The sequence below is a fragment of the Pan troglodytes genome, chromosome 9, assembly GCF_028858775.2.
Source record: "Pan troglodytes isolate AG18354 chromosome 9, NHGRI_mPanTro3-v2.0_pri, whole genome shotgun sequence".
Classification (NCBI taxonomy): domain Eukaryota; kingdom Metazoa; phylum Chordata; class Mammalia; order Primates; family Hominidae; genus Pan; species Pan troglodytes.
In genome coordinates, this window is record NC_072407.2 from 6654734 (window position 1) to 6681631 (window position 26898).

The following is a 26898-nucleotide window of genomic DNA, read 5'->3' on the forward strand; positions in this document are numbered from 1 at the left end:
AACCACTAGTGTTTCAAAAAAAGATGAGTCTCTTGTCAGGCAACACAAGTCAGGGCAGGGGTGGGTGCAGACCCCAGAGCAGCTTCGCAGTCTGGATGGGGGTGCTCCCCCGTCACGCCACAGGGCCAGCTTTTCCACAGTGCAGGCTGGTCAGTTTCCAGGTAGGGACGCGGTGGGGCATGTTTTCTGCCCGGGGAGTTGTGCCTGTCAGGGGAGACAGCCCCATGACACTGCTGTGCCTCCGGGGAGGCCAGGAGGGACAAGGAGCGGTTCCTTTGGGTGAGGGTCTGTGGTGAGGCACCAGGAGGGCCATTGTCTGCTGGGGGGCTGGTGCCCCCTGGGGGGTTCCGCTGGAGGTCGGCAAAGGTAAGTGCACAACGTGCAGGGTGGCCAGCTGAGGAGAGGTGGCCCCACATGTGGCAGGCCAAGCAGCTCAGGTGTCCGAGGGAGGCTGGCCAGCCCCGGGTTGTTCCCGGCCATCTAAACCGCCTCTGTGGTCAGCAGCCACCAGCTGGCTTCCCTCGCCACAGTGCTGAGAGCCTGCTGGGAAGGAAGGCCCCCCTGAGCGGTGGGAACCAGCAAGGCAGGCCCAGGAAGGGGAGAGGTAGCTGGCTCAGAGGCAAGGGCCAGGACGCCGTGGCTCTCAGAGTGAGTCCCCACAGGCCAGCCTGGGGAAGATGGGGAGCCCAGAGACAACCAGGCCTCCGCCTGCACTCCTGGGACTAGGAAAGCAGCCCCCGTGAGGCCGAGGGGCCCGTTTGCTTGCTGAGCAGGACAGTCCAATAGGGCCCACGCCAGGCAGAGCCTCGAGAGTCTGGGTGAACCACATTCGGCCCTGGCCAAGGCAGGGGCTCCATCAGAGGGCACCCACACCACCCTGAAGAACCGTGTCCAGCCAAGGCCTCCTGAGACTCCCAGGCCAGGCAGGGAAGGCAGAGCACACAGCACAGCCTACAGCCCCCCAGCTGCTCCCACCAGCCGCTGCAGAGTGGGTGCCCATGCCCACCCTCATCCCACGCTCCCCAAACAGGCTTACTCCAGGGGCCGCCACCCTGGGCCAGCACGTCGGCCACGGAGGACACGAGCACCGAGCAATAGTTGATCTGGAGAAGGGAAACACGTCCAGGAAGCTCCAGGGCTCTCTCAGGACAGCAGGGGACAAGCAGCCTCCCCATCTCCCCTCTCCTGCCAGGGCCCCCGCTGCCCTGTGACTCCTCCCTCTGAGAGCTGCCGCTCACAGGCAGGGGTGAGTGAGGCTCCCATGAGGCGTGTAGAGTGAAAGATGTGAGACCCCTCATTTAAGACCCCTCATTTAAGGCTGTAGCCTCCCAAGTGGCAGGGTGGGAGGAGGTACAGGTGGGGATGGCCTGTCTTCCCCAGGACGCTCCTCTGCCCACTGGGGTGCTCCTGTCCTGGCTCTGGCCTGCCTCATCTCTGTGAGTGACCGGGCAGGGCTGTGGACCCATCCCAGTAGCCCCACGCAGCCACCCGCCTCCCATCAGGGAGAGGAGCTCCGGGGCTCGCTTGCCTGTGACTCCAGACACTTGATGCGCTTTTCTTGCTCTCTCAGCCCCCCGAGGTACTTGGCAACGAAGTCCACTCTGCGGCAGGAGCAGGCGGTCAGGCTGTGGATGGCCACGCGGCGCTCTGCGTGTGGGGAGCCTCCCCATCCCCCCAGGCCTCCCTGTGTGCCCGAGTTTGGAGTGCCCTGGCCCTTTCCCTTCCTCCCTCATGCCCAGATCTGGTGGCACCAGGACCCCTCAAAGTGCACCTGGTGCAGTACAGAGCGCTCTATGCCTTCCCAGTAGGGCTAGGGTGCCGTCCCTGCCTGGGCGCACCACCCAGAAAGACGGTGCAGGGCAGGCAGGTGGGGACAGGCCCCTGGAGCCAGGGCTGGAGGGAAGCCAGGGGTGGGTAGTCCCACTCCTGAGACCACAGCAGGGAGGGCGCCACGGTCACTGGCGCCACGGTCCCTTTTTGCCTGGCCAGGCATCCCAGCAGGGTCCTGCACAGGTCAGGCTGGAAAGCTAGGCCCCTGGGCTCGGCCAGAGCCCTGCCCCTACCCCTTCAGCTTCAGTTCGCCAGCTCAGATCCTCTGTCACTGGCGCCAACGGCACATCCCCGCTTAAAGACAGCCCGATACCCACCAGTGATCAGGACAGGCCCCCGCACCTGTGGGCGGTTTTCCGCAGCACCTCCCCTTCGCTGTCCCTCCTCCGCTTCTCCATCTTGCTCAGGAAGTTCTCCTTCTGGACTGTCTCCCAGGTGATGACCTTCTGGTCCAGGGGGTCTGGCAGGTCTCTCTCTGGGAAAGCCAGGTGGCAGCCAGCATTACTAGAGCATGTGGGCGTCAGTGGCAGAGCCCAGGCCTGGTCCCGGGGCGAGGTGGGCCAGGCAGAAGGAGTGAGTGGGGCCCAGCCAGGGATGGAGGGCAAGCATAGCCCTGTGCAAGGACGGCCAAGCTGCAGGTGGACGGGCTCAGCTGTGCCAGCCTGCACAGAGCCCAGCTGAGGACCCACAGGGCTGAGGAGGGGTCCAGGTCTCTCCAGACCTGCCTCCAGCGCACAGCCCCGCCCTGGGACCCGCCACCTCGGCCTCACCCAGGTGCTCCCGCTTGTGCTCGGCCTCACCCAGGTGTTCCCGCTTGTGCTCGGCCTCACCCAGGTGCTCCTGCTTGTGCTCGGCCTCACCCAGGTGCTCCCGCTTGTGCTCAGCCTCCTTCTTGAAGACCCTGCGGAGCGCCAGGCTCAGGTGGCTGAGCAGGATGAAGGGCGGGGCCAGGGCGGGGCGCTCGTGGTACTCCACAATCAGGTTGTAGCGCTGGAACTTCCAGAACATGTCTGCATTGCCCTGCACCACCTGGAACGTGTAGCTGCAGGGGCACAGCCGAGCCGTCACCTACCGGCTCCCCACGACCACTTGGGGGACGCATCCCCCTGCACCCTGATTGCTGTTGGGGAGCCCTTTTTGAAACCGAGGCCCAGCACTGCTTCTGCGTTGCCTCTAGGGTGTGTCACGAGGGGTCCACTCTCCTTGGGTCTTCCCCTGTCCACTCTGCTCTCCTGGACAAGCCCAGAGTTCTTGCCACAGCACCGGTCCCCCAAAGACCCAGGCCCTGCTTCCTGGGACTGGGAGGGTGGCCCACAGAGTTCCCGGTCTTGGGCAGGCAAAGCCCCGCAGTCCACGCTATGCCACCTTCTATCTGCCCTGAGGCACCAAGCCCCACCCTCTGCGGCACACCAGGTGGGTTGCAAAGGAGGCGGTGTTGGGGAATGACCCTCTGCTCCCTCCGCTCCAGGGCTCTCTCCTCCAGGGGTTGGGTGGAGTCACCTGAACATGGCGATGAGCAGGTTCATGAGCAGCACATTGGTGACCAACAGGAAGGTGACCAGCAGGAGGATGACCAGCCAGTTGGCATAGAGGCTGGGGCAGGATGGTGAGTCCTCCAGCAGCAGTGGGTGGGTGGAGCAGTTCACACGGGCTTCTGGAAAGCAAGGGTGCTGTGGGGACCAGACCGGGGGCAGCCACAAGGGCGGCCTCAGGCAAATGCCCCGAGATAGAGCGCTTAGTCCTGGTGTTGAACCCAGGGGATGGGGTGCTGGTTGGGTGACCCACTGTCCCAGTTCACCCAGGACGGCCTGGGTTTTAGCAGTGAAACCCTCATCACAGCAAACCAGAACCAGACGGGTGGTGAGCCCCACCCTGGGCCCCCTCTGCCATGTCTGCTGAGCTTCCACCAGGGGCTGGAGTCAGCCAAGATCACAGGCCCTGGAAGTGGAGCCAAGACCCCTGGAGGGATGGAAGGTGGGGGACAGAGGGGTCACGGGACCCAGGTTTCTGCTGGTTGTTGCATGTATTGAAACCTCCACCCCTCCTCCGAAAAAAGCCTCTGCTGTTGAAGGTTTGGGGAGAGCTGCTGAGGAAAGGGAGATGGGGTCCAGGACTTCTCAGAGCCTCTACAGCACTAATGCCTGTGATTATACCTCAAGCTGGGGAGTAATTCCGCCACCTTTCCAAAATGTATTGAGCCAGCAGGCTCCGGACAGGGCTTGCTGCAAGCCCTGAGGGCACCGATCCCGCACTGGGCCACTCAAGTCAAGAACATTCTTCAGGCAGCACACTCTGGGAGCTTGCAGGCTGAGCTCCCTCGGCCCTGGGCAGGGACACCCTGGAGGGGTGGCAGATCTCACTCCAGTCCCTTAAAACCAGACCCTCACACCTGCTTCTCCCTTGTAGGGCTCAACCCTGGACCCTCACCCCACCCCAGCCTGCAGGGCAGGAGGAGGGAGGAGGGAGGAAGGAGCCGCAGTGGGTGTCAGGGTGCTCAGGGTCCCAGCCAGAGGCCAGAGCGTGCCCTGGCCGTCCAGGACCACATATCCCCTCCATATCCGAATGGGAGCTCTGCTCTCTCCTCCCTCCCCAGCCTGCACACTGGCGTGTGTCTGTGTGAGCCTGTACATGTGATTGGATGTGCCTGGCACACATGCTCATGTGTGAGTCTGCGTGTGAGCACACTGGCACACACAGGCACATTCAAGTGTATCTTAGTGCCTGCCAGCTCCAGGTTGCCCTGCGGTGGGTTCTGGGGGGTCTCCTTGTTCCCAGATTCCTGCCTCTGTGCCTGGGTCCTGAGCTGGAGGGGTCCGTTCTCCCTCCTAGGGTGAATTCCTGCCTTGTTTCTCCCGAGTGAGTTAGTGTGACGCGTTGGCCCGTGTGTGAGTTATTGAGTGTTTGTGTGTGCACTGGCAGTCAGTGAGCGCCAGCCCTCCCCACGCTCCCACCCTAGGCCTGCCCCTCCTCTGTCCGCCCTGGCCACCTCCAGCCCATGAATCTGTTCCTGGGCCGACTGATGACCCCTCTCCTCCCTGCACTCTGGAGGAGCGGGCCGGGGCCAGCCTGGAGAGCCTGTTTGTGAAGCCGTAAATCTGTCTGATAAAAGCAGCTCTGAGGAATGAGACCCCCACACCCTCCCCGACTCTGTGATTTGGGAAGGCGCCACCAGGCCGGGCTGGAAATTAAATTGTCCCTGGGGCCTGGAGACCCAGAGAACAAGCTCGTCACCACAGCTCAACCCCAGCTCCGGCTCGGCATGAGTGCAGAGTGGGGCAGGGGTCTGTTCTGGGCTCTGAGGAGAACTGCAGGCTGTACAGGAACTGTCTGAGCCTCAGTCTCCCTCTCAGCCCAGCATGTGTTAGTGAATAACTCTCTGCCTAGCAGCATGAGGGGCTGGCTCACAGTGAGTGGCTGGGGTTCAACCTGAAGGGCCCAGATACTTGCTTGGCAGCTGAACGGAGCCCAAGGAATTGCAGCTCAGGGAGGGGAAGTGACAAGTCTGAGACTCTCAGTGGGCGGCCGGGGCTGGCCCTGTTGCAGGCGTTTCAGCACGGGGCTCTGAGATCCCCGCAGCACCGCAGACCTCCCTGAGGCAGCACTCGGAGCAGGGGCCCCTCGGGAGTCTGTTTCCCTGCCTTCTCCCATCGAGAAGGAGGCTATGGCCAGGCCTGTCTCCTCATACGAGTCACTGAGACTGGCCCACCAGAGATGCAGCCACTCAAGAAAGAGGGGACCCCCAACCCTGCCCTGGCTGGAGGCGCCCGTCTAGAGCTCCTCCTGCCCCGAGGGGCCCTGTGGACGGGCAGTGCTGGAGGCCGTATGGTGAGGGCGAGGTGGGGTCGCAGGCAGGCAGGGTCTGGTTAAACTAATGGCCTGGAAAATGAATGCCTGTGATGAGCAAACACCAAAATGTCAGGAGGGGCTGCGGGGGCTGAGAAAACAGCCCAAGGAAATGAGCCGCGCTGGGAGAGGCGGTTTCCATCACGGAGTCGCCCCCGCCTGTCCCCGGAGGCCTGTGTTTGCTCCGGTCTGGCCATCATCCCCTCAACAAATATTTATCGAGGGTCCTGAGCGCCGCTCCACAGAGGTCGGGGTCAGGCCTGGGCAGCACGTTGTGCCATGACTGCCCCGTGCCGGGCAGCCCCAGCCGCCTGACACCGCCTGAGCAATGTTTCCCTGCACCTTCTCTGCCGGGTCTCCAAGTCTGCGGCACCCCTCAAGGGCCCCAGGGGCGGGCTGGCTGCTGGTCCACCTTCCCAGAGGAGTGCGTCCCTTTCCAGGATGGGGCTCCTCACTGAGTCCCAGCCATCCCAGGGGCCTGCACAGGTCCCTGCCCCACCCCAGAGCTCCCCACCAACCCATCACTACAGAGGCCCCCATGGCCAAGCGGCTCTGACCCCCGCCCCCTCCCCACTGCACTGGCTTATGAAAAAGTTTCCAGAGCCTCCACCAGCCCCAGCCAGCTACAGGGGTCGGCCTGGGGACACCCACAGGCATGGGCAGGCCACACACACACATTGGGGTGGGTCCCCAGGAGCAGCCAGGGTGCCTTTAGGAGCGGCCTCATGGCGAAGGGGCCTTGCCAGCAGGACGGCGTAGGGGCTCTGGTGGGTGCCCTAGGCCAAGCAGGGCCCTGTGGGAGGGCAGAGGCCAGGGGCTGTGAGGAGAGCTGGAGGGCCCAGACCCCGGATGATGGCTGGGACAGCCTTTGGGCCCACTCTGTGCCCTTAGTGCCTGCCTATCCCTTCCCACCGATAGACCACCCCCAGAGCAAGACTTGCTGCTTGGCCTCCCCAAGCAGGAGGCAGCCCTGGCTGCCTTGGGGTCTCCTTGTGTCTCCTTCCCAGCCCAAGGCCCCAGGTCGGGGCTCCGTGACTGGAGCTGCCTCTACCTCGGGAACCAGGCCTGGCCCTTTGGGGTGTGGGGGGCCTGGGGACCAGGCCTCAGCCACTTCTCCCATCTCTGCTCCAGGCTGGGGTCTCCATGGCCCCAACAGACCTCTCTGGAGAGCCTCATGCCCAGGGCTTGTGCACACAGGGCTCCACTTTCTCCCTGCCCCTGCCCCCGCCCCCGCTGGCTGTGTGCAAACCATCAATCTCGTCCAGTGGGATCTGGCCGAAGATCTGCAGGTAGGGCCGGTAGAGCACCCGGCGGAAGATCCACTCCAGGCGGCCGTCATGGGGGTGCAGCAGCGCCTGGGTGGTGACACCGTAGGCCACGAGCCACACGCTCAGAAAGAAGAGGAAGAAGAAGACGTCCTTCATCTCCACGGGGCAGGGGCAGAGAGAGGGACGTCAGCGGCCAGCCGGGTGGGGCCCAGGCAGGGGGTTGCTGTCCCTCCAGGGCCAGGGCCAGGGCCCCCGGGGGCTCACCATGCGCTCTACCACGATGATCTTGGGGCCCAGCTGCTTGTGTATGGCAAAAATATGGATCAGCCGCAGCGTGAATACCATGAAGTCCATGGCGAGGACTGTGCGGCCAGCCTCAAACGCCGACGGCAGCATCCTGGAGGACGGGAGGCTGATGCGGCTGCGGGGCCCAGAGAGGGGCAGAGGCTTCCCCAGGGGCACACAGCATGCTGGCTGCGGGCAGGGCCAGGGCCAGGCCAGGACTCCTTGGGCCCTGAGTGGCTTCATCTTTTGTTTATTTATTTTTAAGAGACAGGGTCTTGCTCTGTCACTCAGGCTGGAGTGCAGTGGCGTGATCACGGCTTGCTGCTGCCTCAACTTCCCTGGCTCAAGTGACCCACCCACCTCAGCCTCCTGAGTAGCTGGGACCACAAGCGCCACCGCCACACCCAACCCGAGTGGCTTCATCTGGAAGCCTGCCCACAAGCCGCCCTGAGGCCACACGGCCTTTGGGCCCCACAGACCTGCAGGTGACACCCACGATGAACAGGAAGATGGCCACCATGTCACACTTGTTCCAGTTGTCCCCCACATACAGTGTGAACTTCTTCACCAGGTGTGTGTCCTCGTCTGTGAAGAAGCCCTGGGAGGGAGGCGGGCAGTCCACTGACAGCTGTCCAGCCGCCCTCGCTGGGGACAGCCCTACCTGGACAAGCTTGGATCTGTAAGGATCAGGGTTCAGTGTGCCATGGGGATCAGGGTTCCATCTATGACCAGGGCCGAGGCTACCAATGGGACTAGGGGTCCATTGAAGCTATTCCAGGGCTGTCTGGGGACAGAAGGTGAGGTCAGTCTCCACTTGGGGCCAGGGCCTCTTTGTGCCCAGGGTCTAGGGATCAGTTTATGCAGTGTCTGGACTCAGTCCGTGATACAGGTCAGGGTTCAGACTCTGACGAGGGAGACCATGGTCATGCTCAGTCTGGAGCAGGGCTCAGGGCTCGGTCTTTGACCAGGATCATGGCCGCTGGTGACTGGGAAGATGGGAGGCCCCCATGCTGTTCTTGTTTTACAGTTGGGGAGCCCCACCCCGCGAGGGCAGGACCCAGCTTAGGTTGCCCAACCTGAAGCTGCAGAGTGGAGGGGACCTAGGCTAGTGTGGCCACCGACCTGCCGGATTTCCTCCAGCACCAGCGTAAAGACCCAGAAGTAGAGGGTGACCTCGGGCCCTGAGGGGCCCTGGGGGGGCGGCCTGAAGTCCACCAGCAGGACGTAGGTGAACAGGAAGAGGAAGGCGAAGTACATGACCACGTTCCCCAGGAACACAGTCACGGGAGCGCCCCAGAATTTCCGCCAGCGTGTGAGCAGGAAGACAGCACGTGGGCCTCGGTCACCCTGAGCCCTCGGCGCCTCCACCAGCTCCTCCACCCTGTGCCGCAGAGAAGTTCGCAGTGGTGAGGCTGGCGCCCAGCCGGGTGCCCCACCAGAGTCCAGCCTCCCAGCCACCACCCGCCAGTCCCCTCCACCCTGCCTGGCCCTGTGCCTCGCACCGGCTCTGCAGGCCATACAGCGGGCTCTTCTCCGTGTCCAGGCTGTCCAGGTCCTGCAGGTCCTCCAGGCCTGTCCTCAGGGGAGCTTCCTCACTGCAAGCACAAGAGAGCTCAGGGCCCGCAGGAAGGGCTCCCAGAGGCGCCTGCCTGGCTCCAGGCGCTCGGCCATCAAAGTGCCCACTGGGATGCAGGGGCTGTGGGGAGTGGGACCCACAGGGAGGCTGGACTTGGGGGCTACAGAGTCAGGCTACCACCAGCACCTGCGAGGCCCAGGCCCTCCCTGTAGCTCCGGCACTCGCACTGCTGCCTGTCCTGGCCGGGCAGCTCACAGGCCTCACCCACCTGAAGGTGATGAGGTTGGTATAGACGAGGGCGGGGCAGAGGAAGGCTCCTAGCAGCCGCAGGATGGGCGTGCCTGCGGCCATGTCCCCCCACCAGATCCTGGTCAGGAAGGCCTGAGGTGAAGGCAAAACTGTTGGCTCCAACTCTGCACCTTTGCCCAGGCTGCGCCCTGCCCCAGGAATGCCCTTCCCCCAGGTGCCTGGCCCAGGTGAGCTGAAGGGGTGCCCAGCCCAGCCCTCCCTCCCGGAGCCCCCGTCCTGGTGGGCATGTGCTCCTTGGGCCACTCATCCCAGGGGTGTGGGTTGAGCTGCTGTACCCTTCACTAGGGAAAAGATTGGGCTTGGGGGTTGGGGAGGACTGAGAGGAGGAAGTGCCACTTCCACTGAGGCCAGAGGCAGGAGGAGTGTGCCTGGTGGAGGAAGCCAGGTGGGCGCCTTCCAGGAACAGAAGCCCCACCCCGCCCCCTCTGTGCTGAGGACGGGAGTGACAGGGCAGCTGCAGGCTGGGAAGTCAACTCAAGCTGGGCCCAGCTCGCCCGCCCACCCCACCCCCTGGCAGCTCTCCTCGAGGACAGCTGGCACTCACCTGAACGCCGTCGTGGGCAAAGAAGGCCTTGGCGTCAGCCTCGGTGGCCAGGTGCAGGCAGGTGGTCTTGCTCCAGCAGCGGTTCCGGCGCACCAGCAGGGCGAAGGCGCGGGCCTCACTGTTGCTGTAGCACTCGGAGAAGAGGTCTGCCCCCGAGGCCCTGGCCGCTAGGACGAGATGCCGATGCCCGGCCCGGCCCCTGACGCCCCTCCTCCATCCCCTGCCCAGACCTGGGCTCTGCAGCCGCACCCTGCGTTCAACACGCAGGGCCCAGCCAGGCCTTCTGCCCCCTCCGGCCTGCTCCGGGCCCTTCCTGAACCTCCGTCCTTCTCCGGCTCTGTCCCTCCCCCAGCAGGACAAAGGGAACCTCTGCCACGCTAAACGTCCCTCGTCCTGCGGCAGGGCCCAGTGTATGCCCGGGGTGTGAGGCTGTATCTTCCTCACCACATGCACAGCGGTCCCACACTCAGGGTCTGGGGCCGCCTCCACCCCAGGCAGAGCCGTATGTCCTGTCCTACAGACGAGGCCCCTGAGGGCACCTGGAGCCCCACGGCGGTAACAGGCAGCCCTGGCGAGGCCCAGGACCCTTCTTCCGACCCCTCCATCACATCCTCCCCCGCCGCGCGGGCCTGGCCCCAGCCGCCGGTCACTCACCAAGGGCCAGCTGCTCGTATTTCGCCTCGCGCATGGCTCGGGCCGCCTCGGCCTCCGTCTCCAGGTGCGACATCTCTTTGAGGATTTTGCAGGCGGCCAGTGCGGCTGCCACACCTTCCTGGCCCTACGAGACCTGGTCTCAGGAGGCCGCCCCTCCCCTGCCCCCGCGCTGGGCCCGCGGCCTGGGCTCACCATGGCCCAGAAGTAGGTGGCCATCTCGTGGCGGTTCTGCAGCACGGCCCACAGAAACAGGTCCCGCCAGGGGTTCTCGCTCTTCTGGTTCAGGTCCAGCAGCCACTTCTGGCCCGTGGGCCGCTTGGCCGGGCCCTTCTCCTGGAGGACACGGGCGTCGGCCTCCTGCTGCGGCCCCAGCCTCGCCCTCCATCCCGACGGAGCCCCCGCTCACCGCCCTCCTGCGGCCCCCCGGCCGGCCGTCCTGGTAGAAGCCTCGGCAGGCGTCCTGCAGGAAGTCCTTGAGTACGCGGGAGACCTCGTGCAGGGAGAAGGCCGGCGGCCCCGCGGGTGGCTCCCGGGCCTGCTGGGTGCCCAGGCCGGCCAGCGTCAGCCGGGCCTCCTCCTGCTTCCGCTGCAGCAGGTCGAAGAGCAGGCTCTTGCGTGACACGGAGCGGTAGAGCTCCTGCAGCCGCCCATACGTCAGGAAGTCGGCCACGTCTGCGCCGTTGTCCACAAAGAGGCGCACAAACTCGGGCTTGTTGCTGACCAGGGCGTCCACCATCACCTCCTCCAGGTCACAGGACTTGGCGGCCATGGGCACCCGAGGGAAGGGGGACAAGAGAGTGAGCGAGAGACAGGAGGAGGGGGTCCAAGGAAGGAGAGAGCAGGGAGCATGGGGATCCATCCCCAGGGCCAGGTCACGCAGACCCTCTCGCTCTCCTGCACCCCAGCCTGCCCCCTGCATTGGGGCGGGCACAGAGGGGCCAGTCGTGAGCAAATGCTGAGGGTGTCACAACCCCCTTGGGCTTTGGGGACAGCCGGCACCCAGCCAGCTCTGCCTGGGCCAGTGAGCGAGGCAGAAGCCCGGGCAGAACCGTGGCCTGGTCTTGCCCCGGACCTTGGGACAGCTGGGCAGAACGGGCTCAGCCAAGCAGCCCGCAGGGTGCAGGAGCAGGCAGCGTGGGCAGCTTGGGCAGTGCCATGATGGGGAGGCGGGTAGGCAGGGCTGGGAGGCACCTTCCACTCCACGTCCCCATTGAAGATCTCACTCTTGGCGATGTCCACGCGGTCCCAGGCCACGGCCAGCTTGAGCTCATCCAGATAGTCCTGAGGCTCCTGGCTGTGGCTCTTGCAGGCTGTGGGCAGAGCAGGCAGGCACTGGTGAGGGTGGAGCTGAGGGCCTCACAGAGCCGGGGCACAGGGTCCCCAAAGGTGCGCTGCCTAGAGACGTGGAAACGGGAACTTCACACTGGGACTTGAGGGGGCACATGCGCCACCTCTGAGCACCAGCAGGAGGCACGAGACTTTGTACAAACCGCAGGAGAAAGCATGCTGCCCTGGTCTGCGTCGGGACGGCCCGTCTGCTCCCATGTGAGGCAACTTCCTCGGCTGCAACGGGGGTACCCCAGCTAACACCTGGGCCTCGAGGCCACTTCCTGGCACTGAAGGTCCAGGACACCCTTCCTGGATGTTGTCGGGGGAGCAAGCTGGGCCACGTTTCCTCCACGGGCAAGGGCATTTGGCCATGACTTGGTGAGTCACCAGGGTCACTCAAGGGGGGCCTGCAGCACCTGGGCTGGGTGCGCCTGCTGGAAACGGCTTTCCTCACCAGACTCGCACGTGAGGCTCACCAGCCTCAGCCTCCACAACCATGGACCCCGTAAGACTACGGTGCCTCTCTCAGGCCACTGGGACCAAACTGAGACTGGTGAGAAGAGGTGGGGGAGTTCCTAAACGGGGGGGGGTTTCTTTGACCTCCTTGTCCTGGTGAGGTTTCTAAACCCAGAGCCACCCGCAGTCCAGACACCCTTCCCAGAGCGTCCCCTCACTCAAGGTGTCCCCAGCCCCTGCTTAGCAGCGCCCCTCCCTGCTGGGGCTGTGTCTGCCTGCCAGCATCCAGCCCTTCAGCACGCGTTCGTCTCCAGCAAAAAGCACATCAAATGCTCATCAAAATTTTCCATCAGCGGGTGAACAGACGCATCAACCACGGTCTGTCCACAGGCTGGAAACTGACTCCGCCTTACAAAAGGAATGAAGCATGGAATAGCATACGCTTCAACACGGAGGAACCGTCAAACCCTCCCGCTGCCTGCAGGGAACCATGGACACGAAATGCCTGTCAGCAAATCTATAGAGACAGGAAGCAGATCGATGGTTCCCAGGGGCTGGGGGAAATGGGGAGTGAGTGCCAAGGGGTATGGGCTCTTTCTGGGGCGATGAAGGCTTCTGGAATTAGATAAAAGTGATGGTCGCCCCACCTCACGAATATACTAAAAACCACTGAATTGGCTAGTGCGGTGGCTCCCGCCCGTAACCTCAGCACTTTGGGATGCCGAGGCAGGCGGATCACGAGGTCAGGAGATCGAGACCATCCTGGCTAACACGGTGAAACCCCGTCTCTACTAAAAATACAAAAAATTAGCCGGGCATGGTGGGGGGCACCTGTAATCCCAGCTACTTGGAAGGCTGAGGCAGGAGAATCACTTCAACTCGGGAGGTGGAGCTTGCAGTGAGCCGAGATTGCAGCACTGCACTCCAGCCTGGGCGACAGTGCGAGACTCCCTCTCAAAAAACCGAAAACCAAAACAAACAAAAAACAACCCCCCCCCCAAAAATACCACTGAATTGAGAGCTTTAAGTATAGTTTTAAGTTGTGGTAAAAAACACGTCATAAAACTTGCCGAATACAGACAGCTTCATGAATCATGTGTCATCTTTCCTGGGAAGGGGCAGGCGGCCGAGCGTCACAAACATTGGCCAGGCTGCCAAACCCCAAAGCGGCTCTGAGCATGAAGCCGCCCGATGGCGCCTGCCTTGCCCACCCTGCCCGCCCTCACCTTTCACCAGCGCCTTCAGGATGACCGTGTCCAGCTCCTCGGAGCCCTCCTGCTCGAAGTCGTACACGGTGAGCAGTTGCTGGTGTGAGGTGATGTTCTGCAGCTGGGCACCAGAACAGAGCCCCCATGGGGCCGCCTCAGCCAGGACGGGGGCAGAGGCAGGCTGTGGTCGACACCAGCATAGGCACAGGCAGCGTCCCCAGGTAAGTCTTGCAGCCTGCATGCCCACCGCCCACCGGGCCCGGCCTGGGACCACCCGCAGACCAAGGGGCTGCCTGGGTCTCTCTGCTCCCTGTGGGCCTGAAGCGAGAGTGGGTGGGGGGCCCAGCAGCCTGAGGTGGGAGGAGTGGGCTGGAGGCTGCATTGCAGGAGCTCTCCCAGAGGACCAGCCCCACCCCTGGAGGAGGGGTCGGGAGGACAGGGGAGGGGGCAGCACATACCAGCTTGGTCCAGCGCACGATGTCCTCCCAAGAGAAATGCTCGCTGGGGAACTTCTCCTTAAACTGCTTCTCGGCCACTTTGGGCACCAGGAGGTGGGGCTGGTTCACTAGGGCAGCAAGCACATCGGCAATGCCCCCCGAGCCTGCCAGGATCAGCCACGGGGCAGCCTGCTCCACGGCCCTGGAGATCCTCTGAGACGGGGAGGGAGGGGAGAGCGGACCCCAGATTAGCCCGACGACATCTGGATGCAGGTGTCAGGGGTGCCCCCATCCCTTCCAGCCCTGTCCCAGGGGTGCCCGGAACCCACCGCACCCCTCCACAAGGCTTCGGCCAGCCAGGGGGCCTCAGCCAGGCCCCTACCTCCAAGGTGCTGGGATCACCATTGACCAGCAAGCAGAGGACAGGGATCTCGATGCTGCCAGTGCCTGTGGACAGGGCACCCGTGAGGCCTGAGGACCCTCCGCCTGGGGTGACCACCCGGATCTCAGGCTCTCAGGCCACCACATTTTCTGGCCAAAAGCTGGCTCTTCCGAATAAAGTGTGGGCTTCGTCTGGGCCACGTGACACAGGCTGCTTATTACAGCCCCTGCCATAGGAGGGCCGAGGGCTCCAATGCTAACCTACACTACCCAGCACGTGCACTTTGTGGCAACAGCTGGCATATGGCTGTTAAAACACAAAGTGACGTGGAAGAAACTGAGCACCCAGCCCCACAGGTGCACCGCCACACTGCACGCGCTCATGCTGAGCATGGCAGAGGCAGCATCTCGACCATCGAGGGAGCTCTGCTGGGCGGGCTGCGCCTGACCACTCAGCAAACTGAAGAGGTACAGGAGGGAGTCTTCAGGTTTCTCCCCCAAACAGAAGCTGGAAATGAGACGTCTATATGTGAAGCCCCCAGAGAGGCCTGGACCTGCCCCTGTCTTCTGTGAGGGAGTGAACTGCCTGGAGGTGTCTTAGAATCACCCACAGGGACCTGGGCTCCCAGGCGGGCCCCTGACTTTGAAAGGTGCCTCCTGATTGAATCTGGAGGATAAATCAGGCCTGGTCAAACGGTGCCCGGGCCAGCAGGGCTTCCGCAGAGCAGAGCCAGACCCTCTGCCTGTGTCCCCAGAGTTTGACGAGACTTTGTGTTTTCAATTCTAAAGAGTGCTCAGTTGACCCGGCACAGTGGCTCATGCCTGTAATCCCAGCACTTTGGGAGGCCAAAGCAGGCAGATCACCTGAGATCAGGAGTTCAAGACCAGCCTGGCCAACATGGTGCAACCCCGTCTCTACTGGGAAAAAAAAAAAAAAAGAGCTGGGCATGGTGGCACATGCCTATAATCCCAGCTACCCGGGAGGCTGAGGCAGGAGAATTGTTGGAACCTGGGAGGTGGAGGCTGCAGTGAGCCGAGATTGCACCCCTGCACTCCAGCCTGGGGGATGGGGGACAGAGTGAGATTCTGCCTCAAAAAAAAAAAAAAAACAACAGAGGGCTCAGTTGGCCTTGCCAAGAAATTACAATTTTGTTTCTAAATATTGTATATTGTTCATAGGTGTTATAAATAATTATATGCTTTGTTTATGAATATTATTTACACACTAGCGTTTTCTTAGTAAGTCCAGCTTTTGAACGTGCGACTGGCCAGAGGTGCCCATTTCTCGGGTGACGCTGCCCTCTGGCGGCAGCATACCTCACGCCTGGCGGCGGGAAGTAGCCCTCTTTCAACTCACGATCTCATTTTGCCTCTTAGAGTCCCGGAGCCTCTGACCACGGCAAGGCCCAGTGAAAACAGAACTGCATCTGCTCTGGTGGGAATGTCACTGTCCAGTCAGAGCCACTCTGTCCAGCTGTGCCTCCTTCACCACTCTGCCCAGACAGCTCCTCCTCCCAGGCCCCCACGGCCCAGGTCTCGGTGCTCAGGCATGCGGGGTGCGTTCTGCCTGGGAAGCCCTCCCCCTTCTCCCTGGCGGTCACCCCCACCCTCCCACAGGCGGGTCCCTGGATCCCCACTGGTCCCAAGGCAGTTGCCCACCAACAGCTTCCCTGGGTGGCTGGGGCGTGTCTCACCCCCGTAGCCCGCCCTCTGCTCCGAGATGTGCTTCTCCAGCCTCAGCCGCAGCTCCGTCAGCCCATCGCCCTTCCCCGGGGGGCCTGGCTCCACCAGGATGAAGTGGGAGAGGTTGCTGTCCAGTGAACAGAGGGGGCCCTGGCTGCCGCCGTCATCCTCAGGGTAGTGGACAGGAAAATCCTGCACCCATTCAGGGAGACGAGGCTGAGCCCTCGAGAGGCAGCTTGGGCTGGGTCCCGCTGCGGGATCCTCCCTGCCAGGCCGTGCACACCACGCCATGGGGCCCTGCACAAGGCTTCTGCCTGAGCCTTGGTTTCCCCACCCTTCAGACAAAAGGAGGGACGAACAGCTGGGGCCCGGGGACCCTCCTTCGACAGTCAGGGGCAGGGGCGGTGGGGAGCGGGTTCTTTTAGACAGAACCATGGAGACAGCCCAGGCTGCCGGGAGCACCTCCTTCCCGACTCTAGGGCTGGCGTCCAAACATCCACCAGGGGCTGCCCGGGCCTCCCTCGGTAGTGCCTTAGACAGACCCCAGCATGGGGGACGGAAGCTGCTTGCCCAGGCTTGGAAAGGGCTTGGGGCCTGGGCCCGTGTGGTACAGGAGGGGGTGAGGGCCCGCGCCACACTCTACACTGGCCGTTCCCTATGCGGTACTGCCACCTGCCGGCCGTGTGCTGGCTCTGCCCGCTCCCTGCTCTTCCTCCAGCTCGAGTCCTGTCCTCCCAGAGCTCTGCCCGCTGCCCAAACCCTTCTGAGCCCCTGCCTCCAGGCCCCCAGCGGTCGTGGTGCTGGGAGCTGGACGTGCACCTGGGCCTCCTCCAGAATGCGGCGGTGCAGGACGCGGCCCAGCGAGGCCATGCCGACAGCAACCACACGGACCTTGGTGGACGTGCTGGCCAGCGAGTGGTCGCGCACGGCCTGCCCGACATGCCTGGCCAGGCCCACGCGGAGGGCACTGGTCAGGATCCAGGCTCCTGTGGGGATGGAAGAGGGCCTCATTGTGCCGCACGCCCCAGGTCTTCCCTAGCTGGCCCCACGCCCTAACCCCTAGGCCCAATCAGCAGCCAGTTACCTGGGAGCCAGGGGTGGGTGCTGGGGAATGCCTCACGGTGGGGTGGGGAAGCCGAGGCCCAGAGAGGGCAAGGCACCCACCCAAGGCTGCTCAGCAGCAGAACTGGCTGGGCCCAGAACCTGTGAAGTGGCACCCCCACCCCACCTGGAGCGCACAAACTGGGGTCCAGTGCCCCCACCGGGCTCCCTCCGGGACACATCCGACACAACTCTGTCCAGCTGCCTCTGCTGGGCCAGAATCCCAGGATGTTTTTCCAAATGACAAAGCCCTCGGCCCTTGCTGGCTGGAAGATCTCTTTGGGTTTGCCACAGTCATTTCTTTAGTGAGGGATCCTGAAACCTCAAGTCCTTTTCTCCTGGGTGTTGTATAGGCCAAGCTGCCTCAAAAAACAGCCCAGCCATTGGACTCTGGCCCCTGCAGCTGGCGGCCTGACTGCTTCCCCAAGGGGTCCCACCCTGTATACACCCGGGTGCTCTGGTCCCAGGTGAGTGGGAGCAGGGACATCTCATGGCAGCCCATGGGCCCTGCTAGTGGAGGGGCAGCTCTAAGGAAGGGCCAGGCCCAGCTGGGGGAGGTCCTGGTCCAGTACGTAGGCACTGCTGCACCTGTGGGTACTGCAGAGGACGGGCCGAGAGTTTCGGGAAATGTTCTCGTGATGGCCTGGAGAGTCAGGGGGTCTGGCTGCCGTGTGGGGTGGGAGGATTGCCTGTGCCGGGTAGGGGGAGAGTCAGGGGGTCTGGCTGCCGTGTGGGGTGGGAGGATTGCCTGTGCCGGGTAGGGGGAGAGTCAGGGGGTCTGGCTGCCGTGTGGGGTGGGAGCATTGCCTGTGCCGGGTAGGGGGAGAGTCAGGGGGTCTGGCTGCCGTGTGGGGTGGGAACATTGCCTGTGCCAGGTGGGGGGAGAGTCAGGGGGTCTGGCTGCCGTGTGGGGTGGGAGCACTGCCTGTGCCGGGTGGGGGGAGAGTCAGGGGGTCTGGCTGCCGTGTGGGGTGGGAGCATTGCCTGTGCCGGGTGGGGGGGACAGTCAGGGGGTCGGGCTGCCGTGTGGGGTGGGAGCATTGCCTGTGCCAGGTGGGGGGAGAGTCAGGGGGTCGGGCTGCCCTGTGCGGTGGGAGCGCTGCCTGTGCCGGGTAGGGGGAGAGTCAGGGGGTCGGGCTGCCCTGTGGCGTGGGAGCAGTGCCTGTGCCGGGTGGGGGGAGAGTCGGGGGTCGGGCTGCCGTGTGGGGTGGGAGGATTGCCTGTGCCGGGTGGGGGGGACAGTCAGGGGGTCGGGCTGCCCTGTGCGGTGGGAGCATTGCCTGTGCCGGGTGGGGGGAGAGTCGGGGGTCGGGCTGCCGTGTGGGGTGGGAGCATTGCCTGTGCCGGGTGGGGGGGACAGTCAGGGGGTCGGGCTGCCCTGTGCGGTGGGAGCATTGCCTGTGCCGGGTGGGGGGAGAGTCGGGGGTCGGGCTGCCGTGTGGGGTGGGAGCATTGCCTGTGCCGGGTGGGGGGGACAGTCAGGGGGTCGGGCTGCCCTGTGCGGTGGGAGCATTGCCTGTGCCGGGTTGGGGGAGAGTCAGGGGGTCGGGCTGCTGTGTGGGGTGGGAGCGCTGCCTGTGCCGGGTTGCGGGGAGAGTCAGGGGGTCTGGCTGCCGTGTGGGGTGGGAGCGCTGCCTGTGCCGGGTGGGGGGAGAGTCGGGGGTCGGGCTGCCGTGTGGGGTGGGAGGATTGCCTGTGCCGGGTGGGGGGGACAGTCAGGGGGTCGGGCTGCCCTGTGCGGTGGGAGCATTGCCTGTGCCGGGTGGGGGGAGAGTCGGGGGTCGGGCTGCCGTGTGGGGTGGGAGCATTGCCTGTGCCGGGTGGGGGGGACAGTCAGGGGGTCGGGCTGCCCTGTGCGGTGGGAGCATTGCCTGTGCCGGGTTGGGGGAGAGTCAGGGGGTCGGGCTGCTGTGTGGGGTGGGAGCGCTGCCTGTGCCGGGTTGCGGGGAGAGTCAGGGGGTCTGGCTGCCGTGTGGGGTGGGAGCGCTGCCTGTGCCGGGTGGGGGGAGAGTCAGGGGGTCTGGCTGCCGTGTGGGGTGGGAGCGCTGCCTGTGCCGGGTAGGGGGAGAGTCAGGGGGTCGGGCTGCCGTGTGGCGTGGGAGCGCTGCCTGTGCCGGGTAGGGGGAGAGTCAGGGGGTCGGGCTGCCCTGTGGGGTCGGAGCGCTGCCTGTGCCGGGTGGGGGGAGAGTCGGGGGTCGGGCTGCTGTGTGGGGTGGGAGCGCTGCCTGTGCCGGGTGGGGGGAGAGTCGGGGGTCGGGCTCCTGTGTGGGGTGGGAGCGCTGCCTGTGCCGGGTGGGGGGACAGTCAGGGGGTCGGGCTGCCGTGTGGGGTGGGAGCGCTGCCTGTGCCGGGTGGGGGGACAGTCAGGGGGTCGGGCTGCCGTGTGGGGTGGGAGCACTGCCTGTGCTGGGTGGGGGGAGAGTCAGGGGGTCTGGCTGCCGTGTGGGGTGGGAGCAGTGCCTGTGCCGGGTAGGGGGAGAGTCAGGGGGTCGAGCTGCCCTGTGGGGTGGGAGCGCTGCCTGTGCCGGGTGGGGGGAGAGTCAGGGGGTCTGGCTGCCGTGTGGGGTGGGAGCATTGCCTGTGCCGGGTAGGGGGAGAGTCAGGGGGTCGGGCTGCCGTGTGGCGTGGGAGCAGTGCCTGTGCCGGGTAGGGGGAGAGTCAGGGGGTCGAGCTGCCCTGTGGGGTGGGAGCGCTGCCTGTGCCGGGTGGGGGGGACAGTCAGGGGGTCGGGCTGCCGTGTGGGGTGGGAGCGTTGCCTGTGCCGGGTGGGGGGAGAGTCAGGGGGTCGGGCTGCCGTGTGGGGTGGGAGCGCTGCCTGTGCCGGGTGGGGGGAGAGTCAGGGGGTCGGGCTGCCGTGTGGGGTGGGAGCGCTGCCTGTGCCGGGTAGGGGGAGAGTCGGGGGTCGGGCTGCCGTGTGGGGTGGGAGCATTGCCTGTGCCGGGTGGGGGGGACAGTCAGGGGGTCGGGCTGCCGTGTGGGGTGGGAGCATTGCCTGTGCCGGGTGGGGGGAGAGTCAGGGGGTCGGGCTGCCGTGTGGGGTGGGAGCAGTGCCTGTGCCGGGTGGGGGGAGAGTCAGGGGGTCGGGCTGCCGTGTGGGGTGGGAGCATTGCCTGTGCCGGGTGGGGGGAGAGTCAGGGGGTCGGGCTGCCGTGTGGGGTGGGAGCGCTGCCTGTGCCGGGTAGGGGGAGAGTCGGGGGTCGGGCTGCCGTGTGGGGTGGGAGCATTGCCTGTGCCGGGTGGGGGGGACAGTCAGGGGGTCGGGCTGCCGTGTGGGGTGGGAGCATTGCCTGTGCCGGGTGGGGGGAGAGTCAGGGGGTCGGGCTGCCGTGTGGGGTGGGAGCAGTGCCTGTGCCGGGTGGGGGAGAGTCAGGGGGTCGAGCTGCCCTGTGGGGTGGGAGCGCTGCCTGTGCCGGGTGGGGGGGACAGTCAGGGGGTCGGGCTGCCCTGTGGGGTCGGAGCGCTGCCTGTGCCGGGTGGGGGGGACAGTCAGGGGGTCGGGCTGCTGTGTGGGGTGGGAGCGCTGCCTGTGCCGGGTGGGGGGAGAGTCAGGGGGTCTGGCTGCCGTGTGGGGTGGGAGCGCTGCCTGTGCCGGGTGGGGGGAGAGTCAGGGGGTCTGGCTGCCGTGTGCGGTGGGAGCGCTGCCTGTGCCGGGTGGGGGGGACAGTCAGGGGGTCGGGCTGCCCTGTGGGGTGGGAGCGCTGCCTGTGCCGGGTGGGGGGGACAGTCAGGGGGTCGGGCTGCCGTGTGGGGTGGGAGCGTTGCCTGTGCCGGGTGGGGGGAGAGTCAGGGGGTCGGGCTGCCGTGTGGGGTGGGAGCGCTGCCTGTGCCGGGTGGGGGGAGAGTCAGGGGGTCGGGCTGCCGTGTGGGGTGGGAGCGCTGCCTGTGCCGGGTAGGGGGAGAGTCAGGGGGTCGGGCTGCCGTGTGGCGTGGGAGCAGTGCCTGTGCCGGGTGGGGGGAGAGTCGGGGGTCGGGCTGCTGTGTGGGGTGGGAGCGCTGCCTGTGCCGGGTGGGGGGAGAGTCAGGGGGTCTGGCTGCCGTGTGGGGTGGGAGCGCTGCCTGTGCCGGGTGGGGGGAGAGTCAGGGGGTCTGGCTGCCGTGTGCGGTGGGAGCCCTGCCTGTGCCGGGTAGGGGGGACAGTCAGGGGGTCGGGCTGCCCTGTGGGGTGGGAGCGCTGCCTGTGCCGGGTGGGGGGGACAGTCAGGGGGTCGGGCTGCCCTGTGGGGTGGGAGCGCTGCCTGTGCCGGGTGGGGGGGACAGTCAGGGGGTCGGGCTGCTGTGTGGGGTGGGAGCGTTGCCTGTGCCGGGTGGGGGGAGAGTCAGGGGGTCGGGCTGCCGTGTGGGGTGGGAGCGCTGCCTGTGCCGGGTGGGGGGAGAGTCAGGGGGTCGGGCTGCCGTGTGGGGTGGGAGCGCTGCCTGTGCCGGGTAGGGGGAGAGTCAGGGGGTCGGGCTGCCGTGTGGCGTGGGAGCAGTGCCTGTGCCGGGTGGGGGGAGAGTCGGGGGTCGGGCTGCTGTGTGGGGTGGGAGCGCTGCCTGTGCCGGGTGGGGGGAGAGTCAGGGGGTCGGGCTGCCCTGTGCGGTGGGAGCGCTGCCTGTGCCGGGTAGGGGGAGAGTCAGGGGGTCGGGCTGCCCTGTGGCGTGGGAGCAGTGCCTGTGCCGGGTGGGGGGAGAGTCGGGGGTCGGGCTGCCGTGTGGGGTGGGAGGATTGCCTGTGCCGGGTGGGGGGGACAGTCAGGGGGTCGGGCTGCCCTGTGCGGTGGGAGCATTGCCTGTGCCGGGTGGGGGGAGAGTCGGGGGTCGGGCTGCCGTGTGGGGTGGGAGCATTGCCTGTGCCGGGTGGGGGGGACAGTCAGGGGGTCGGGCTGCCCTGTGCGGTGGGAGCATTGCCTGTGCCGGGTGGGGGGAGAGTCGGGGGTCGGGCTGCCGTGTGGGGTGGGAGCATTGCCTGTGCCGGGTGGGGGGGACAGTCAGGGGGTCGGGCTGCCCTGTGCGGTGGGAGCATTGCCTGTGCCGGGTTGGGGGAGAGTCAGGGGGTCGGGCTGCTGTGTGGGGTGGGAGCGCTGCCTGTGCCGGGTTGCGGGGAGAGTCAGGGGGTCTGGCTGCCGTGTGGGGTGGGAGCGCTGCCTGTGCCGGGTGGGGGGAGAGTCGGGGGTCGGGCTGCCGTGTGGGGTGGGAGGATTGCCTGTGCCGGGTGGGGGGGACAGTCAGGGGGTCGGGCTGCCCTGTGCGGTGGGAGCATTGCCTGTGCCGGGTGGGGGGAGAGTCGGGGGTCGGGCTGCCGTGTGGGGTGGGAGCATTGCCTGTGCCGGGTGGGGGGGACAGTCAGGGGGTCGGGCTGCCCTGTGCGGTGGGAGCATTGCCTGTGCCGGGTTGGGGGAGAGTCAGGGGGTCGGGCTGCTGTGTGGGGTGGGAGCGCTGCCTGTGCCGGGTTGCGGGGAGAGTCAGGGGGTCTGGCTGCCGTGTGGGGTGGGAGCGCTGCCTGTGCCGGGTGGGGGGAGAGTCAGGGGGTCGGGCTGCCGTGTGGGGTGGGAGCGCTGCCTGTGCCGGGTAGGGGGAGAGTCAGGGTGTCGGGCTGCCGTGTGGCGTGGGAGCGCTGCCTGTGCCGGGTAGGGGGAGAGTCAGGGGGTCCGGCTGCCCTGTGGGGTCGGAGCGCTGCCTGTGCCGGGTGGGGGGAGAGTCGGGGGTCGGGCTGCTGTGTGGGGTGGGAGCGCTGCCTGTGCCGGGTGGGGGGAGAGTCGGGGGTCGGGCTCCTGTGTGGGGTGGGAGCGCTGCCTGTGCCGGGTGGGGGGACAGTCAGGGGGTCGGGCTGCCGTGTGGGGTGGGAGCGCTGCCTGTGCCGGGTGGGGGGACAGTCAGGGGGTCGGGCTGCCGTGTGGGGTGGGAGCACTGCCTGTGCCGGGTGGGGGGGACAGTCAGGGGGTCGGGCTGCCCTGTGGGGTGGGAGCGCTGCCTGTGCTGGGTGGGGGGAGAGTCAGGGGGTCTGGCTGCCGTGTGGGGTGGGAGCAGTGCCTGTGCCGGGTAGGGGGAGAGTCAGGGGGTCGAGCTGCCCTGTGGGGTGGGAGCGCTGCCTGTGCCGGGTGGGGGGAGAGTCAGGGGGTCTGGCTGCCGTGTGGGGTGGGAGCATTGCCTGTGCCGGGTAGGGGGAGAGTCAGGGGGTCGGGCTGCCGTGTGGCGTGGGAGCAGTGCCTGTGCCGGGTAGGGGGAGAGTCAGGGGGTCGAGCTGCCCTGTGGGGTGGGAGCGCTGCCTGTGCCGGGTGGGGGGGACAGTCAGGGGGTCGGGCTGCCGTGTGGGGTGGGAGCGTTGCCTGTGCCGGGTGGGGGGAGAGTCAGGGGGTCGGGCTGCCGTGTGGGGTGGGAGCGCTGCCTGTGCCGGGTGGGGGGAGAGTCAGGGGGTCGGGCTGCCGTGTGGGGTGGGAGCGCTGCCTGTGCCGGGTAGGGGGAGAGTCGGGGGTCGGGCTGCCGTGTGGGGTGGGAGCATTGCCTGTGCCGGGTGGGGGGGACAGTCAGGGGGTCGGGCTGCCGTGTGGGGTGGGAGCATTGCCTGTGCCGGGTGGGGGGAGAGTCAGGGGGTCGGGCTGCCGTGTGGGGTGGGAGCAGTGCCTGTGCCGGGTGGGGGAGAGTCAGGGGGTCGAGCTGCCCTGTGGGGTGGGAGCGCTGCCTGTGCCGGGTGGGGGGGACAGTCAGGGGGTCGGGCTGCCCTGTGGGGTCGGAGCGCTGCCTGTGCCGGGTGGGGGGGACAGTCAGGGGGTCGGGCTGCTGTGTGGGGTGGGAGCGCTGCCTGTGCCGGGTGGGGGGAGAGTCAGGGGGTCTGGCTGCCGTGTGGGGTGGGAGCGCTGCCTGTGCCGGGTGGGGGGAGAGTCAGGGGGTCTGGCTGCTGTGTGCGGTGGGAGCGCTGCCTGTGCCGGGTGGGGGGGACAGTCAGGGGGTCGGGCTGCCCTGTGGGGTGGGAGCGCTGCCTGTGCCGGGTGGGGGGGACAGTCAGGGGGTCGGGCTGCTGTGTGGGGTGGGAGCGTTGCCTGTGCCGGGTGGGGGGAGAGTCAGGGGGTCGGGCTGCCGTGTGGGGTGGGAGCGCTGCCTGTGCCGGGTGGGGGGAGAGTCAGGGGGTCGGGCTGCCGTGTGGGGTGGGAGCGCTGCCTGTGCCGGGTAGGGGGAGAGTCAGGGGGTCGGGCTGCCGTGTGGCGTGGGAGCAGTGCCTGTGCCGGGTGGGGGGAGAGTCGGGGGTCGGGCTGCTGTGTGGGGTGGGAGCGCTGCCTGTGCCGGGTGGGGGGAGAGTCAGGGGGTCTGGCTGCCGTGTGGGGTGGGAGCGCTGCCTGTGCCGGGTGGGGGGAGAGTCAGGGGGTCTGGCTGCCGTGTGCGGTGGGAGCCCTGCCTGTGCCGGGTAGGGGGGACAGTCAGGGGGTCGGGCTGCCCTGTGGGGTGGGAGCGCTGCCTGTGCCGGGTGGGGGGGACAGTCAGGGGGTCGGGCTGCCCTGTGGGGTGGGAGCGCTGCCTGTGCCGGGTGGGGGGGACAGTCAGGGGGTCGGGCTGCTGTGTGGGGTGGGAGCGTTGCCTGTGCCGGGTGGGGGGAGAGTCAGGGGGTCGGGCTGCCGTGTGGGGTGGGAGCGCTGCCTGTGCCGGGTGGGGGGAGAGTCAGGGGGTCGGGCTGCCGTGTGGGGTGGGAGCGCTGCCTGTGCCGGGTAGGGGGAGAGTCAGGGGGTCGGGCTGCCGTGTGGCGTGGGAGCAGTGCCTGTGCCGGGTGGGGGGAGAGTCGGGGGTCGGGCTGCTGTGTGGGGTGGGAGCGCTGCCTGTGCCGGGTGGGGGGAGAGTCAGGGGGTCTGGCTGCCGTGTGGGGTGGGAGCGCTGCCTGTGCCGGGTGGGGGGAGAGTCAGGGGGTCTGGCTGCCGTGTGCGGTGGGAGCCCTGCCTGTGCCGGGTAGGGGGGACAGTCAGGGGGTCGGGCTGCCCTGTGGGGTGGGAGCGCTGCCTGTGCCGGGTGGGGGGGACAGTCAGGGGGTCGGGCTGCCCTGTGGGGTGGGAGCGCTGCCTGTGCCGGGTGGGGGGAGAGTCAGGGGGTCTGGCTGCCGTGTGGGGTGGGAGCGCTGCCTGTGCCGGGTAGGGGGAGAGTCAGGGGGTCGGGCTGCCGTGTGGCGTGGGAGCGCTGCCTGTGCCGGGTGGGGGGAGAGTCGGGGGTCGGGCTGCTGTGTGGGGTGGGAGCACTGCCTGTGCCGGGTGGGGCCTCACCTGTGCTCTGAGCCGCCTTCACCAGCCCCTTGCGCAGCACATCCCGCAGCCAGGACTTCATGGCGAAAGTCTGCTCCTCACCCACCAGGGACACCACCAGGTTGGGGGCCGGCAGGTGCCACTCAGCAAGCAGCAGGTCAAAGAGCACAGACGGAGCCACTCCGCTCGGCACCCGTACAAACTGCAAGGCGGGTCTGCAGCTCAGGGCTTTCGGGGCACGGGGCATGGGAGCTGCTGGGCATTGGGGGGGGCTGGACACAAGGGGGCACTGGGGAGGTGCTGAGCATGGGGGGACACTGGGCACTGGGAGGTGCTGGGCATCAAGGGGGCTGGACACGGGGTACCGGGGAGGTGCTGGGCATTGGGGGCAGGTAGCAGGAGGAGAGTGGCCCCCAATATCCCTTTTGGGATAGGGCCAGTCCTGCCTTGACCTGCTGTGTGACCTGGGCAGTCCTGACCCCTCTCTGGGCTGGCATCCCCCTCAGTGAGCCGAGGGTGCTGGACAGAGGTAGGGCCCTGGATGCACTTGACCTTGCACCTCCAAATCTCTCGGGGGGACTTCAGGGGTCCCGGTTATTGCAGGGAGGTAGGAGGCCGGCCAGAGCCACTCCTTCCAGCTCTGGAACTCTGCCTGTCTGGGGGCTCTGAATATGGCCCCAGGGGAGCAGACCCCAGGGGTGAGGAGGACCCTGGCACTCAGCTTCCAGAGAAGGAAATGGGGGCCCATGGGTTCCAGGTCAAGGCAGACATCACCTGAGGCCTGGGGCCTGCCCCTACCTTGCCTCGCTTCTTCCCAGACCCTCCAAAGTCGACCTCGCCCCTGTGCAAGCCCAGCTCCCGCCGGTCTTCAGCATCCCCGGGGCTTCCGGGACGGGGGCCTTGGACATCCTGCATGGTGGCCTCTACAGCTGCAGGGATACCCTGGCCCTTGAGGGCTGTGAAGGCCCATCCCCACCTCCCTCCCCTCGGGGGGCTGGCTCTGCTTTCCCCTGGGAAGCCCCTCTCCAGCCAACATGCACAAGGAGACCTGGGGACTGCCCCCAGGCATCTCTGCCCCAGGGACCTTCTCTCCAGCCAGGCCCTGCCCAGCGACCCCCTGCAGCTCCGACACTCGCTGTAGCACCGCTCCAACCAAGCTCCTTCCCAGGTGAGGATGGGATGTGTGGGGCTCCGCTGTCGGCGCCTGCTTCCTCTACTCACCCCACTCAGGGCACCTCAGGTCGGCCACACCTGCAGACACTTCTCCAGAGGACTTTTGTGGGGATGACCTGGAAACTCCGAAAGACTCAGCAGAGGCCTTGCAGTCCCCTGGCCACACAGCCCACCCGCTCCCAGGACAGGGATGTGGAGACCCTGGGTGCACCTGGGTAGAGGTGAAAAGGTGAGACAGGTGCCCTCAGCTCAAGTGCAGGAGGCGGCGTGGACGAGAGACCACCTTCCTTGCCCAGGAGGTCCAGGAGGCCCAGGACACACAGAGAGAGGAGGCCTTGCCCCGGCCCACACAGCATCAGCGGCAGAGCTATTCCCGTGGTGCTCCGGCATCAGCAAGCGGGAGTAGAAGAGGCCGCGTGCGCCTCAGCCCTATTCCCTCAACCCTCATGGGGCTCATGTCTCCCAGCTGCCCGGTGAGGTCGGGCATCTCAGCCCCTCTCTATGTGGCAGGGATCCAAGGATCGGCACTGGCCCCTCAGCGCCCTGGCTCCGCCCCTGCCCACAGCCTCATCTGTCAGCTGCCCAGCCCCAGCCTGGCTGACCTCGGCCTGGCTTGGTCCCACCTC

The 26898-nt window shown here is 66.5% G+C and overlaps 1 protein-coding gene across 1 annotated transcript; it reads right to left on the reverse strand.

Annotated features, from left to right (window-relative positions):
* Positions 1-11: 11 nt before the first annotated feature.
* Positions 12-26898, reverse strand: TRPM5 (transient receptor potential cation channel subfamily M member 5). Its single transcript, XM_054661885.1, has 26 exons — positions 26321-26898; positions 25898-26028; positions 25121-25301; positions 16623-16789; positions 16266-16268; positions 15815-15995; positions 14122-14186; positions 13761-13952; positions 13321-13423; positions 11501-11619; positions 10716-11066; positions 10502-10642; positions 10310-10433; positions 9656-9801; positions 9071-9183; positions 8729-8821; positions 8349-8607; positions 7706-7824; positions 7206-7338; positions 6923-7097; positions 3331-3484; positions 2691-2872; positions 2173-2305; positions 1529-1601; positions 1037-1103; positions 12-540 (listed from the first exon to the last, which is right to left on the reverse strand). The coding sequence occupies exons 2-26, from the start codon at positions 26012-26014 to the stop codon at positions 434-436; spliced, it is 3498 nt and encodes a 1165-aa protein (XP_054517860.1). The 5' UTR covers positions 26015-26028; positions 26321-26898; the 3' UTR covers positions 12-433.

Bases quoted from the DNA above. Each gene is read 5' to 3' on its own strand.
- TRPM5 (XM_054661885.1), bottom strand. From the start codon at position 26,014: ATGCAGGATGTCCAAGGCCCCCGTCCCGGAAGCCCCGGGGATGCTGAA. The intron at 11,620-13,320 runs GTGAGGGCGGGC...CTCTGCCCACAG, and splicing joins CCTGAAGGCGCTGGTGAAAG to CCTGCAAGAGCCACAGCCAG. The intron at 1,104-1,528 runs GCAAGCGAGCCC...TCCCTTCTCCAG, and splicing joins TCAAGTGTCTGGAGTCACAG to ATCAACTATTGCTCGGTGCT.